At 41.7% G+C, this 16710-nt stretch overlaps 1 protein-coding gene across 2 annotated transcripts in view; it reads right to left on the bottom strand.

Moving 5' to 3' along the window:
* Positions 1 to 5733, bottom strand: part of ME3 (malic enzyme 3) — a 139133-nt gene extending 133400 nt beyond the window's left edge. Inside the window, exon 1 of one of the 2 annotated variants that reach the window (XM_068930552.1) lies at positions 5363 to 5733. In XM_068930552.1, the coding sequence (XP_068786653.1) occupies positions 5363 to 5560 (198 nt within the window). In that variant the 5' untranslated portion in view covers positions 5561 to 5733. The remainder of the gene's footprint in view (positions 1 to 5362) is intronic. The other variant, XM_068930551.1, reaches the window with a different exon arrangement.
* Positions 5734 to 16710: the final 10977 nt, after the last annotated feature.

Raw genomic sequence — 16710 nt, 5'->3', positions numbered from 1 at the left:
CCTTAAAGCAAGGGCATAATACAAAGAAAACAACACAGGCAGCTGCCAAATTCATGAGTTTCTCTAACTTAAAGGCAATTTTAAAGGTATTTTTATAACATAACCTGCTCAGAAAACAGAAACAAGTATTTTGACATCACAATTTATTTTAATTAATATCTTAATATCTTATTGATCTTATTTTATTAATAGCTTAATCTTTCATTAATATCATATTAATATCTCTGTGAGCATAAACTCAGCAATTGTAAAAGCTGGCCACCCAATGCTCAATGCATTTATCAGGGCTAAAGCAAAATAAGCCCTATTTTGATTACAGGGTTAGTACAACACGGACAGTGGCAGGATCTGCATCCAGAACAGCACCTCTCTCACCTTCACAGCAACAAACATTTCTGCATTTCCAAGTTTTCCATAACAACTTTACTCACAAAAGCATTAATGGTATCCCAAAGGGGAGAATGGCAGTGTCAGCAAGAGATTATGCAGCAGGACAGGAAAGCAGATGACCTCCTGGCTTGCTTCTGGTAAGGGACAGGGGCTGGATACAGAGCTGGGAAAGCAAAGGGACTTTCACAGGTTGTTGCTAACACTAGAAGATCAGTATGATCGTGGGATATCAGTGCATACAACACAATCATTTGTGGAAGCCCTTCAAGATGGACTTAGCTTGGGCTTAGTTTGCTGACCACGCCATAATGACACGTTTTCTTTACTATCAAAACATCATGAAATGTCATTGCCAAAAGATAGTTTGCACTTAAAAGAGGAGTTTCTTACTACGTACACTTGACATGAACAACAAACAAACAAAAACAAAATCCCACACACCAAGATGAGGGCCAAAATGAATACTGACTGAGCAATCACATTTCCAGAACAGTAACAGAACTGACAAAATACTGGGACAAACTGACCTTGCTGAGGTTTACTCCCATTGAACTCAATGGTGACTAAGCTACAAGAACTTGACTGCTGAACTAAAGAGGAAGAAAAAAAGTGAACCTCTCTGTCCTGGACATAATTAACAGCTCATCACACTGAATGGTGCTCCACCCCACTCACACATCAATTCTAGAACAGAGAAGAATTAGAGCACAATTTTCCCAAGAGCTGAGGCAAATACATATGATACTTTTCCACAATGTGCTCCCATAACCTGATTACCTCCAATGGGGTCCCCTTTTCTGCACCAGGTGTGGTGTCATGTATTTAGTTACCCTTAGTGGATCTCACAGATTTTTTTTTTTTTTAAATGAACTTGTCCAGTCTCTCCTAAGACTTGTTCAAAGAGCTAGAGACCCCTGAAAGATAGGAGCACAGCCTCCAAACTCTGCCCAGCTTATACTCTTACACTGCAAAACCTGAACAAGGTAACAAATGCTTGGGAGCCACAGAGCCTACAATTCCACTTAAAGCCCTGTGCCTACCCCAATGACTAAATGACTACAGAGACCTAAAGCTAACCAACAGGAAACTCTAGTTGCAAGAATATGATCACATGGATTTAGGTAAGAGATTTAATAACGTACAGGCAAAATCCTGCTTTGATTTGATCTTACCAACGGCCACTTCAGATATTCTGTCCCTGTGTTCATTGCTAATTTTGCTTAAATAAAATCATTTTACTAATCCAGCTAATTTTAGGCCTGTTTCAGCACAGTTGCTGAGTACAGCCATGTACAAGAATAAAACATTCTCTTTCAGCTGCTGTGGCAAATTAGTTCCTTTCTTACGGATCTAGACTAGCAATTTTGCATTTTTTCTGGATAATCATTTATGCCATGCTCCATGAAAAGAAAAGGATTGTATGCATGCCTACCAAACAAATAGAGGGTTGCTATCCAGACATATACAGAAAGCCTCAAATTCTTAACTCTGCACTGCAGCTTGCAGAAAATTTCAGCATATTATCTATTATACTCATCAGCCCTTTCAACACTGGCAATATCCTTCCACTCTGAAAACAAATGATGACCTCCAAATGCGCATCTGTTTGTGATGGCAGATCTCCAAGCAGATATGCTTTGTCTCAAAACCGGGCCTTCCAGCAAAAGGCAGAAAGGACCTCCAAGCTTCTGACTGAACAAGGCAGAATTAGAGGTAGTCTGATATCAAGAAGAAAATTATAATTGATTTTGGACAGCATATTTTTGAGTCCCCACAGGTGTGTGGTCAAACTTGGAACCACCCAGCTTTTGAGCTTAAACCTTAGCTCAGTGTTTTTGTTAAAACATGAAGAGAGCACATGGATTTGACACAGTCCCTGGAAGAACAGGGGAGTCATGAACAGACAACATCTGAGATAAACAGAACTGCAGGAATCTTAAGAACTGACAGAAAACAGCATCAAAGAGAGCACACAACACGACCCCAACCACACCAATGCCTGGAGGCAACTCAGGGCAAGATATGCCTCATCTTCCTTTCCAGGATCCAAGTGCCGAAACAATCTTTTCCAAGACTGAGATCCCACAGGAGGAGAGACTTGTCTATTAACAAGTCCAGCAGTGCTGCTGCCCTTCCAGTAGGTCCCTTACACATGGTCAAAGCTTTAATAAATCCTCTTGGAATCCAGCTTGCACTCCAATCTCTACAAAACGGTCTCACTGCAAGACATTTTTTTCTTCAAAATTTTCCCCAAAACGTCATAGTCAAAGCAAGCTTTTATATGCCATGCTTAGCTTGTATAAATAATTCAAGAACTGGAGAAAAATTCATTGGCGAACTATGCTTAGTATAGTGCTGGCCCCCCGCTCAATATTTAGGAATTCAATCCTTTTACGTTGGAAAATCCAGCTAACTTCATGCAGTAAACAATGACCAAAGGAAGGAGGCCACTACAACTTTATGTCCACCACTAGTTTTACTACTCTTTTTTTCTTCGCAGGCTGATCTGGAAAAGAGATGGGCTTCTCAGAAGATAGCCTGCCTTTACTGATATTTAGGGTATTATAGAGGAGCTGGCAGCAGCAACTTCCAAGTTTGAGAGGCTTCCACCTAGTAAGCAAGCAAAGATTGAGATCAGTAATCTCAGACCATAAAGCTGTCTGTGATTCTGCTGGACAGAGGTAGTCTTCCTTGCTGTCTAAATCACCACAGACTTCATAGCTATAAACTGATACTTTAAACTTCACCCAAAAGCTAAAGAACACCTAGGGCATTGAATAAAGCAAAAAAACTTTTGTTGCCTCAAACCTCACTTTCACTTCTTCCAGAGGTTCCTGGAGAGATGGAAGGACTAGAGCAGCATTCAAGTAGATGAGGGCTTAAATTAAGATCCACTTCAGAAAAATGGCAGACCCTCATGTCCACAAGTAGCTACTAAAAAAAGTAAAGAGGGCAAACAGTAATTGCTATGTGATGAGATTACAGCTGGTAACCTACTGAGATCCCCAATTCTGGCTTATACCACTACAGCCAGGCAGACCGAAGGGCCAGAAGGCATACTCTGACCACATACAAACTTGTCTGAAGCATCCCATTGCAGTTGAACATGGTTTACTCCTTAGCTACTATAATGATCCATTATGAGCAACAGCCAAATAGAAGTCTTTTCAGAAAAGCTTGGAAAGAAAGCCAGAACAGTTTACTAACCACTAATTACTGATTGTTTAGGTGCACAAATAGGTACTCTTTATCTCTTTCCACAGAAATCAGCCATTTCTTTCCTCATCTGGATGTTCTGAAGATGACTATACTGATGACTTTCAGGCCTGCAGTGACAGAGGAATGTAACATAAACAGCAAACAAGCATCCAGGCTGCAGACCAGCTGAAAGGTTTTTAATGGCCATTTAAACACGGCACACTGCAGCACATTTTACCTCTAACATAAAAAGTTTTCTTCCCTTTTCTCCACATTCACCCAAATTCCAAGACTTAGAGAGACACTGTCTTTCGCTGAAAGGGGAAAAAAACCAAGCACTTGAGAAAAGCCTCAGTTCTGAAAGTTACCAAACAGGACATTCAAAATTTATTTCTTAAAACTTGATCTGACTGCTGCAGAAGTGTGGTAGATTCAGCTTGTTACGAGTTATTATTGTATTATACTGAACAAAGGTCAAAGTATTAATTTTTCATTTATAGTTGATATATATAAGGTTACTAGAAACACTAGTTACCTTTTTTATAACTATTACTGAACACCCAAGAGAACAAGCAGGATGCTGAAGAATCATCTATCCAAACCACATAACCAAGAGTAATTCATCAGCATTAAGGAAGAGCTGGCAATTTCTCATCTCTTTGGTCTTAAAGATGTTCACCGTATAATGATTCAGAACAGACTGCCTACAAAGTTCCTGCACGTTCGCTAATATCCTGTGTCATTATATTCCTTTGTTCAGGGATATATCTCTTTGGAAGTTGAAGTGGCACCAAGAGATGCAAATCCAGAATACCACGTACTACACAAGGTCAAAGCTGTCATTCAAAGAGTCTACAGTCCTGGAGAAGATGTAGCACTTCGATACACTGGATAATTACAAAATGAGTAGATAAGTAGTTATAGCCCCATCAGCTATCAATAGCATGCTTAATATTTGCATATTTTTACTATACCACTCTAGGTGGGCTAAATTATGGGACCTCATTTTACACCTCTTGCAGACTTGAAAACCTTTTTCCTAAAGGGTTTTTTTTTTTTTTTAAATGTTGACGTTTCAGCAGTACTGAGAATTAAGGCTTCTTCATCCCTATAAATGGGGATGAAGAAAGGGACGATGAAACGGTGCGGAAAGCCCAGTACTATGGATTCACGAAAAGGAAGCTTAAGCACAATCAAATATAGCTGTTTCGGTACGAAGATGTAAACAATTCCACTGCTAAAGGAGTAACACAAAATACACTGAAACATCCTAGCTTCTGCCACTGGCTTTTTAGGAGAGGTCACGCGTTCTCCTGCCCCGTTTGCCAACCCTGATTTTTAAACAGCTCCCGACTCTAGTCGAGGGTATCTGTGATCTACGCGGCATCTCCAGGTGCTTACCACAGCGCTACAAAGCGCGCGAAGCAGGGCGGCCGGCTGCGAAGGAGACGGTCAATGACAAAGCAGGAGGCCGAGCCTTTACGAAACCCCACCTCGCGCTTCGCTGCTCGAGCCCATCCACGGCCCGACGGAGCGCTCCCGCCCGGCCCCGCTCCCTCGCCCGTCGCCGCTCCGCCGGGGGAACGGGCGCAGGCCGCGCCACAGGGCCGCCGCTCGGCCCCCCACGAGGCCGACCCGCCTTCTCGCCCCTGGGTTTTACGAGCGGCCGCCCGAGCCGGAGCTGGGCCCAGCTGGGCTCTGCCGAGAGCGTCGCCTCTCGCCGCGAAGCCGGCGGGCGCCCGCGCCTCGAAGCCGGCGGGCAGGCGGCACCCACCTTGTTGAGGTGCGGGTTCCTGGTGATGTCGTAGCCCCGCTTTTTGACAGCCAGGGCCCGGGCGAGGGGCGCCACCTTGCCTGCGCCGTGGCAGCCGCGGGCGGCACCGAGCAGCGGTGGCAGCAGCAGCAGCAGCAGCCGGCCCCGGCCGGCCCCGGCCCCCGCCGCCAGCAGCAGGCGGCCGCAGAGCGGCGCCATCTTCCCCCGCGGCCCCGGTGGGGAGGGGGGGCGGGCAGGTGGGCGAGGGGCGCGGTGAGAGGGTGGGTCCGACCCGACCCGGGGCAGCCGGCCGCCTCCCGCCGAAGCGAAACGAAACCCAGGAAGCAGATCCGGGCGCGACCCGGCGGCAGGGGCGGCCAGGCGCTGCTCCGCGCCGCCGCGCTCGCCCCGCTCCTACCTGCTACGCCCCAGCCGCCGCCGGGGGGGGGGGCGGCGACGCGCCCGCCGCGGCTCCTCCTCCTGCTGTCGCCGGGAGTGGAGGGGGGGGGGGCTCTGCGGCGGCAGGCCGCCGAGGGGGAGGCCGTGTGTCCCCCCCCCCCCCCCGCCGTGGCACCGCCGCCATCGCCAGCGGTGGGGAAGGGGCCCGCTGCCCCCTCCGCGACGGAGCCCGCTGCGCGCCCCTTTGCGGCGGCCGGCCGGGCCCTCCGGGCGGTTTGGGGCCTGGAATCCAAACCAGGCTAAAAACTAAAAATAAACACGAGGCACACATGGGAGGAAAGGAGATCCTTAAACCCCCCCCCCCCCCACACACACACACACGTGTTAGGTTTTCTGGAGTTACTCTCAGGTGTGGTAACCTGTGGAAAGCAGCTCTGCCGAGAAGGACCTGGGAGCGCTGGTGGACAACCAGTTGAGCATGAGGCAGCAATGTGCCCTGGTGGCCAAGAAGGCCCATGGTCTCCTGGGCTGCGTGAGGCAGTGTTGCCAGCAGGTGGAGGGAGGTGATCTTGCCCCTCAGCCCTGGGGAGGCTGCTTTGCACAGTTCAGACCTATGTTAGGCAGCGGTGTTAGCTTCCCTGCCCGTAGGTGTCCACCTTCAGGCTCAGAGAAAATGAATTGTGGTTTGGAGAATCTAGACAAAATCTTAATATGTGCTGGGCCTAATTCCACCGTCTACTGCTCTCTAGGGGAAAAATTCACCACCAACAAAACTCAACAACAACAAAAAACCTGTTCGCTTTGCCTGTTGTGTAAAAGGCTTTCTGGCCTCTTCCTGGAAAGAGCAGCTCACAATTTGGTGTTCAATATGCTCTAAGAGAAGGACAGACCTTAGTTTCAATATAATTTGACCGTATATATCTAAGAGTTAAGTTAAAGTTTTACACTGACAAGAAGGTACAAGCCTACATGTGGGAGGTCCGTTTGGTGTCCATGTGCTAGTCCTCTCTACTATGAATGCCAGCAAGAGTGCCAAATAGTTTTCTTTGAACTGGTTCACTAACTAGTAGATTTTGCATCTTGAGTTACCGTGAGTCAAAATCATCATGCGCGATGGCATCATGGAAATACTGGGGAGATGATACCTGGGCTTAATTGCCACCTCTTTCGTATATGAGCAAGTTCATTCTAAATGAAACGGAGACAGGATTTGCAAGCAATTTACACTGCAGTCTCAAAAATATTCAGTGCAATTTTTTACAAACTAATTTTGTGTTTTCAACCCAATGTCTGCAGACAGCAAGGGCCTCACTGCATGCTGAATATTGTGTCTTCTATGCCTGGTGATACCTCAACACATACACAAGTCCCAAGAGACTGGCGAGGGAGGGAAAAGGAATGACAGGGCTGGATAAAATCACTGTATGTGATTACTATGTCACTGTAAGTAAGTGGAACAAACAATTGGAGAGGATGTGAGACCTGTAATGGACTAAATTTCTAAATTTTTGAATGTCTTACGTAGAAAGGGCTATAAAAGTGAAAAATGTTAATTGAGAATATGATCTGGCAGAAATTTTTCACTACAAATTTTTTACAATAATGATGTTTTATTAAGCAAAATGAGTGTTACCAACAAATATTTTTATTTACACATTCAGTATTCCAGTTTTTCAGTGAAGAAGTTGAAACCCAAATTAGTCAGTTTTGATTTAATTTTGTTTTGATTTTCAGAAAATATTTTACTGAGAATTGATTTTCAAGGATTCTTTTACTGTGTGACTTTACTTTTCAATTTGTTTGATTTACTAAATCTAATGCATTAAAAAAAAAACCTTTCCAAATTTAAATTAGACTCCTTAGATCAAGCCGAATGAGAACAACTCATATTGGATATTTTCTGGAACTACTTAAATACACTTATCTGTAGGAAATACTGAAGATATAATGCTTCCCTATGGGAAAGGGGCAGGACATTTTTGGTTTCTATATCTGCAAACTGTGTGGCCTGCAGCCTCCCAATTGTTAAACTTTCTTACAGACATTGCTTAATTTTGCAGCGGAGTAGACTCAGACAACCAAGAACTATTACAGGCAAGATGCAAAAGCACAGACATGAGCACAGCTACCACAGGAGACAGATATTGATAGTGAAAAGCAAATTTATGTTCCACGCTTGCGTGATAAAAGGCAGGGAAGCTGTAGGAGGAGAAAGTAAACTTTAAAAGGCCTTTCCCACATCATGGGACTGCTGCTGGCCAGTCCAACAGCTTTGGCCTATTCTTGAATGGTGCTGTTATTGGAACTGTTATGGAACTGTTATTTTTCTGACATTGGACCTGAATGAGTGAAGGTAAATGGGGCAGCTCTCAAGATTACACTCCCATTTTCTAATCACTGGAGACATTTTATTCTGCTGCTCAATTTTCTTTGAGGCGCAGTCTCGGTACTAGTGAAGTGCAGCCCCTTTCTGCGTGAACATGAGCAGAACCCCTTTTTTTTCTGCTAGGAATGCCCATAAATTAGCAAATAATGAGTTCCTTGAATGAGCTCATTATCAGCAGAAGGATTTCACAGAATTTTCTCAAATATAAATCAGCTTCTCCTGCCTAGTGCTGTTCCAAAGCACAGCAAAATAGAGAAGCTTTGTAGCTGGCTTTGAAGCAGCAACCTGAACTTAAGAAACCTCACTACGCAGTTTGTTCAGCCTCTGGCTAGGGGCACAGCTTCTGCTATATCCCTGGGAAAGCACTACCCGTATAAATCTTGACCGTGTACATCTATCTTCTACCCATCCGTGCTATATCTAGGGTCAAAATGATAAAGCTGTGCGTGAACTGTCTGAAAAGACATCTGCTTTCTTTTTTTTTGGTCCTGAATTAGTGGAATTATTATCTCAGTTTCAAGAGTGCCTGGAGATATGTTGGAGGTCTTGCATGGTACCCACGCAAGGACGTTTTATGGGCTACATGTGCAAAAGGGACAAGGCATGACATTGGCAGTGAGGGAAGTGTAGTATCTGGTTTTGAAATGGGCTACAGAAATGGCTGCATGTAAAGCCTCCAATGTTGACAACTGAGCATATAGGAGAGGGTTTTCTGATGGGTTATTTTTAGCTAAATCACTTCACAGTGCTAAACTGTCTTCCAGGGGTGGGAATGTGCAGTTAAAAGACTTCCTTCTGCTAGCTTCACTGCTAAATGCAGCATTTTGTAAAGTTACTGCCACAGGAAAGATACATGTATATGCTTTTGATTTTATTGTTACTGCGTTGACTCTCTCACATACTTTTTTATTTCCTTTGTTTTAAAACGCTAGCTCACATGCTGCTTGGAGCAGGGATGTATTATATATTTATGAGAGTAAAAATAAGGGTTTTCTCTGCAGCTGTGAATTGTCTCCCTACTGGTACCCAAAGAGGCACTGAATAGTGCCTCATCTTTTATCTCATATTGGTTAACAATAGCCTTCAAACTGATTTTTGCATCTTCATGAGAAACAAACTGTAAATCTTGGGTTTCCCAAATTTACCTGGCACTGCAAAATAAAGTTGGAATCTGATTTAAATTCTTCACAGATGCAGACCGCTTACTGGCAAATGCACATGAATGTGCTTTAGATAGTATGCAAAGTAAAGAAAGCAAATTTCACTGACATAAGGGTTACATTTTTGATTAAAAAATAGAAAGACTTTAAAAAACCCTATAAAAGCAATGATGAGGTGCACACTATGTCCAGCACTGAACTCTTAGGATTTTTATTTAAGATATTTTTCAGCAGCAAGGAGGAAGCAATGGCTTTTGGAAGGAGATATTATATACATTTGGGGATTTGCTGGTTGCTACAGAATGCAATTGAAGTTTCAAAGCATGTTATAAGAGCTAATTTATTCACCCAGTAATGTAAGAAACCTCTTTGTGTTGTGGCATCTAAGACAATGCCAATGAAATACTCTCAAACTTACTAGAGAATGAATCTCTGGCATATAAAGAGGGACCTTTTATTCTTTTATTATTATTCTTTTATTTTTATTCTTTTATTTTTATTATCTTTATATTATTCTTTTATTATTCTTTATTCTTTTTTCTTTCTTTTTTTATTTATTCTTTATTTATTCTTTTATTTTATTCTTTTATTCTTCTACAGTACTATCTTCCCTCTGAGGACATGAATTGAGCTGCAATTATAAACTTACATTGAAGTGTATTTCAAACCAGATACCTTGAGAATTCATGGCATTGTGCAGCAGTGTGTCTTCTGGTTTATTAGACTTTACAGAGACTATATACTATCCATTCACGTAGACTGCTAATTTAAGTTCATCATAACACAAAAAGGCTTAACACGCTCGGGCCGTGGATTTTCATCAGGGCTCCTCTGAACAACAAACAGTGGTGAGAATAACTATAAATGCAATAAAACACACTGGAGTCACCTGAATCACAGGTAGTTACGGTGAAGTCCCTGTATAAAGGGTGGTAACAGCTTCATCTGTTGTAGTGTTTAGGCTGCTCTTCTTGGTCCTACTGCTATATAGAGTGTCTATATATGCATATATATGGAGTGAGAGAAAATATCTACAGAGTCTTATGTATATATGGTAGAATTTATACATTACATATAAAGATATACTTTAGCTCAGCTATAAGCTACAGGCTCTGTTTTTACAGCATATACAGGGTATCAGACTGGGTCAGAGCATGGGGCCTGCCGGCACCACAGGGGTCATCAGGCCAGTCTTTCATGCTTGCAAGCAATTGTACACTTGATGTTTAGTTCACAGCATCCACAAGCATGTACCTGCCAGCAACCACAGAAGGCTTCTGCTCACCTTTGACAAATATAAGACCTAAGGTTACAGACCAAAAGCCACAGATGATAGCGTGCCACGATAAAATGGCAAGTCCCTGCAATGGGCTAACAAACCTCTGTAATCTTAAAAAGCTTTATTGCTGCAGCCTGTCCCATGCAGCGAAGCTTCGGGTCTCTCGTGGGGGGATATAAACATGCTAAACGTGATTGTGATAACTCTGTATTGTCACATCCAGGTGACAATGGATGGGACCTGCAGAGGGTACTTGTTCCTGGTCACATACACAGACCACGATGGAGCTGGGAACAGAATCCATGTGTCCTGCTGTCACTCCCTTGCTTACGTCGTCATCTATCACTAGGCTCCCTCTATCACAGTTTACTTCACTGACATATGCTCTCATGATGTTATTTTTTGGCAGTGAGAGACTTTGCTGTCGTCCAGACAAAAACCATCTGGAGTTGTGCAATTGAGGCCTTCGTCAGACATTTAGACCTTTTTCCTGGCTTTGGTGAGTTTTAAATGATAATGATGATGGTTTATACTTACACCTCTTAAAGTGAAAAATGAGTATGAGGATAAATACACTTCAGTTAAAATCTCCTGTCTTCTCTCATATACATTTTGGGATTTTTTTTTCCTATTCTCCTGCCATCTTACTACTGATGTCCTAAGCAGTACATTAACCCCATAGTGCATCTGGATGATCTTCAGTATCATGTATATGTGACATATTATTTTATACACCACATAAGCACATCTCTAGTTTTCTGGGGGGGTTTTTTATGCCTTCTATATGTTTAGATTCTTTATTTGCAAAATTTGCCAGAACCATCTAGTACTGCGGAAGTTTTAATTCAGGCCAACAAAACAGCGATTCAGGTTGAACTCTGGTGGGTGTTAATAGAAGGATCAGAACTTCTGGTTACAGCCCTTTTTTTTTTTTTTTTGAGTCTCTCTTACACGTGGATGTAAGCTGTTAGTTATCTGAATACTCATGCCTTCCCACTCGAGAGAGATCCAGCTGGTAGTTTGTTAGACAAAATGAGCAATTGCCTCTTTGTGTGCCTTGTCTTGGGAAAAATAAGCATCTAAATATCTGAAGATAAATGAGCAGAATAGCAAAGACAATACAGTATTTAACATCGTCTTAGTTCCTCATAAACAGAATTAATTTATAATGAAACGTAAGCATATAATTTTGATTATAATCAAATTAGTTTTTCCCTAGGCCTAGGTTTTGAACTTCCACTCATAGAAGGTGGCAAAAGTTTTAAACAGTTGCCCTCAACAGGGCTAGAGTACTGGGCCCATAGTCCAGCTACACGTTTTAGTCATTTTTTTATTTGAAAATAGTTCTTCATACAATGCAAGAGTACATCTTTACATCTAGCATGATGATATTGATTCCCAAGTAACATTATATATGTTTAAACAGAAGTCTTTGAAGACTGAAAGCAGCTGAATAATCTTTTGTCTTAGCAGTCAGTTTGTTATTTGAAGAAGCACAACGGACCTTCCATCTATTAATGTGACAGAAGTCTGGCCTGAAGCCTTCTTTTTATTAGCAAATTTTGTTCTATTGAAACATTGCGGTGACATATGAATTAAAATGATGCTGAGTGAGACTTTGCAGCCCACAAAATTATAAGATGTTCTGATAATTCCTTGTGATATAAAAGGACTCAAGTTGGTGATTGAAAAGACACATGCATTCACATTCACTGCAGTGAAAGCACTCCGAGGTAGCTTAACTACAAGTGAAAGCAAATTAGAGTAATCTATATTTCCTTGTGCCTGACTGAGGTACATAGACAGACAGTTGGGTTAAGCTGCTTCTAAATACCTCACATCTGTCATGGCATGGGACCATGAACATGCAAGGCCACCACTATGGATCAATTGATACACAGTAAGTTTTTTTTTTAATTCATGGTAACCCGATTTTTCAACCGCCTCCTCTGTTTTTAAACCATGAAATGTTTCTTATCATGCCCAAATTTCTAGGAGAGTTTAGCCAAAGGAGATTTCAACAATGGCTTGCTGCCACAAAATTAAACATAACATGTTTTTGTCCACTTCTTTTTGATTGTGCAAAGTTGCAATTAGCGCTTGACTTTCATTTCAATTATTTTAGGTCATGTTCTAACATTCCTGAGTCTTCTAGGACAGCAGAAGTCTATACAATGAAAGGCTGGAACAGCTTGACAAGTTTTAATGAAGGGTGAAAATTTATACTTTGTAAAAGTTTTATTCATTGGCTTCTTGGCCAAAGTAATTTAGAGGGTTTTAGTTACATGAGCGAGAAGATGAGTTTTAAAAATTGCTGTTTTGGAATATGGCAAAAGGAAAAAATAATATCAGATTACCTATAAATGAACATATACTTGGCAAAGCCAAGTAAACCTGAATATCATAAAGGAGAAAATAATATCGTGGAGTAACCTGTGCACCTGTGTGCAAAGCATTTCTTCACTCTTCTCGTCATCCCTTCATTTTTCGAATCGCATTGCTAGAAGACAAGCCTCCTCAACGTCAGAGGAAGCATTTTCCAAATGCTGTAATTATATATTATTCATTATACTCACTCCTATCCCAAAGAATGTCTTCCTTTTACAGACAAGTCTCCAGTATGAGCTGTAGTAAGAATAAGGACTGGAAAAAAATCCATGTGGTTAGATTTCTCGGGCTCTTAGAGTAGCTGATATCATTATGGCACAGGGCCGTTTTAGAAACCCACTGTAACTAAGCTGACTTCTGTGTATTTATATTAGCTCTATAATCAATATCTATCAAGTGAAATTGCACCACCACCTGCTCGTAGAATCACACTGTTACCATCGTATCATAAAGCATACTTGCTTTTCTCACTTTCGCAAGGGAAAAATGACTGCAAGAAATTTCCAAGAGATAAGCGGCTCACGGAGGACAGCAGCCTTCTATTTAACTTTGCATCCAGTGACACTTTACGGGGCTCTTTAGAGGCATATTGACAAGATACAGAACTGATAACGAAAGTAAACAAACTGAAAGTGCGAAGTGGCTTGAAAGGTCAGCTGGACTCTTGGAGGGGTACAGAGGTAGTTTAGCTGCTGGCACGCAGTTGTACCTGAGCTCTCAACCTCTCTGCTGTGTTTCTGCCGTTTAAAAACCTGTGTGTAATGTCAGCATAAATGTTTTACGGTGACATAAGGAATGATGAAAGAAAAAAAGTGACAAGCTTTGTTAATCATGCTGCATAAAAGCATACTATTTACGTGAATAAACCAGGAATATGTGCTGGTTTTCTCCCTAAGCGCTGTCTTTCGGCAATACAAAAGTTTGCATAAATTTAGTCTGTTAAGTCTTCAATTAGTTCTATAACCACCAGGATAATCTTCCAAAAAGCCTTTGATTCTGATTTTAGGAGACTTTGAGTCTCTTACGTCCATTAAAATAAATCTAGATTAACATTTTTGAAATCAATAGGCCTATATTTTTAACTGATATAAATCACTGTTGCTCTATTGACATTATTACTACTCTTATTTACAGTAGCAGAAATTTTTTCTAAACAGCCTTAACCACAATACTGACTGATCAGTTCAGTCCAAACAACATTTTTCCTGAGTGCTTATAGTTATAAATTCATATTTATTACAGAAACAACAGAACAAGAAAATAGGAAATTAACATTTAAAATAGCTGTTGATGAGAAGAGCAGGAAAGCTTATATTGATAAAAGCTAATTAATCTAGATATTCTGCTGAGAGATATCTCAGCTATTCTGACATTGTACTGAGAGGCTGCGAACAATACAATTCAGCTAATATATATGTCATGGAGTCTGCATGAATGATCCAGTTGTAGGACTCAGGTCAAGGAATTTTAATCAAAGTATTTGTTTTATAATCGGAAGTATGGCTTATCATTAGAAATAGTGGCCTGACAAGTCCCAGCCGAAGCCAGACTTTGCACTGAAACTGCTGGGGAATGGGTGTATGTTTGCTTCTGCTGACTATGCTCTAGGAACTTAACTTCTGGCAAAGGGGGAAACAGCTGTGTTTGGTAATGTTATAGACTTCTGCAGCACATTTGCCAGAGCTTAGGGTGTCAGATGACAGAGAGATATTTATTCTAAGGATGGAGAGAAAACAGCCATCATAGCAATGTACCAGACACAAAAGAGGGTGTTTTTGGCAAATAGATGTTGTTTAGATCACAGTAGGGAATCTTGACATTGCAAAGAGGATGAATAAATTAGCAAGCAAAATAAGGACATCCATTACTTGTAGCTGCAACGTGCAAAGGCTGCCAGCACATCCGCTGCAGGCCAGGGGATCCATGCGGGAGTCTAGAAGGGATCCAAAAGCATTTTCAACCCATGGGAAATGTCAATATGTGAAAGCTAATTTTTTATCAATTGCCATCTACTCTCTGGGGAAACTATAGATCGTTATAATGCCAAACTGTGCAAAACAGCTCACTTAGCTATTATGAATCTTAACAGATGAACTAATTTGTGTCACTTACAGAATAGGAGGGGAGGATGCAGCAGGCCAAAGGTCCATCCCTGAGATGCTCAGACTAATACCACTGATACCTATTGATGTGTGTAATGCTGATGAATAAGCTCAGTCTCCAGCGCTGAGTGAGTGGAAGCAATTCACCTCCAGTACAGAGAAATCTGCAAAAAGCAAAGATTGAGGTAAGCCATTCTTCGGTGAGGAAACGCTCCCTTAGAATCTTAAGAATCAGCCTGATAGCAAAATAACTTCATGTCAAAAACTCTTGTCAAAGTAGATATAAAACTCTATGTCTGTATCCCAGCATCACTGCAACCACCAGCGTAAGGAATAGCTGGGAAAGAACGTAGAGAGACACGCCAAGTTCAAAGGACATATGCAAACTAATGATCACCTCTAAAATCTAGGGACCTGCTAAGATCAAAATGGTTCCACAGGATAAATCATGCATCTAGAAGCAACATGTGGGTGACAGTTTGCTCATAGTAGCGGGTATTTCACTCAGTAGTGGATATTTCATTGAAATTGAACTCTGAATACAAACGTAGCTATGAAGGACTATTAAATACCCTCCTCTCCTTTGACGTCTGATCAGCAGAATATGTAAGGGGCTCAGGCCAGTGAGCAACCATGTTAGAACAAAATGTTTCATTCCTTGGAACAAATTCTCGGAGCAAATTCTCAGAACAAATTCTTAAATCACCAGCACAAAAAAGAAGTGGTATCACCTCTTTATTTATCTATCTTTAACTATCACTCATTCAAATGTCATACTGTCAGAGGAGTGTAATAAAACTCATATAATTGAAGAAAATGAATGAGTGATCTTTTGAGGCCCAGAACCATATAAAATGCTCCTAAAATATTAGCTGTTGTTAAACCACTGAAAACTGGATGACTAGTCTAAGCTACTTTCCCAGCAAAGCTCCTGAGCTGACAGAGGAAGATGTCTCCGGAGGGTACTTTTTCCCAACGTAAGCCAGGAATTTAAGGGGCCACGAATCACCATCTAGAGGGGCCTGGCCTCTGTGATCCTAAAGCCTGAATGCATGGCTTACAGCTGATGTCTGATATTCCAGTAGACAAAACAGATTAGGACAAATCCTGCCTTCTGAGATCACTCGTGACAAGTCTAGTGTGAGTGCCTCATTCGTTACAGTTTAGAAACTGAGTTAGAGCAAAAATTAGTTACCTCTTCTTGAAGTTGCCTGCTTCCTTCGCTGCATATTCAAATGCAGTATTCATTGTGAAAAGTTAAGTTTTTCATGCAGCAAAGGAAGTGTTTCAGGTTTTAGTTGATGGCTTACTCCTGTTTAGATGTTACAGTTCTAGTAGTGAAATCTTTTAGCTGAGAATTAAATTTGAAAAGGAGTGAGGTATACATGTGTGTGCTGTAAGAATGGTGGAAGATAAGACCAAATATATGAGCGAAATTCCTTTGGAGTACTGAATGTGCTGGTAAACTCTGGTATGGTGGTCTGCATACCAACAGCTGTAACTAAAGTGCACAAGTACTCTTACAACTTGCCAAAGGTCTCCTCCGTTCAAATACAGACACTCAGATACAAAGATTGACTTTCCCCTCCCACTCAGATTTTCTAAAACCTGGGCACTTACTGACATAAGCTCAGCTGCGTTTTGGAGCCTGTGTG

This window comes from Struthio camelus, chromosome 1 (assembly GCF_040807025.1).
Source record: "Struthio camelus isolate bStrCam1 chromosome 1, bStrCam1.hap1, whole genome shotgun sequence".
Taxonomy (NCBI): Eukaryota; Metazoa; Chordata; class Aves; order Struthioniformes; family Struthionidae; genus Struthio; species Struthio camelus.
Note: the sequence above shows the minus strand (reverse complement) of the source record. Positions and strands in the feature narration are given on the sequence as shown.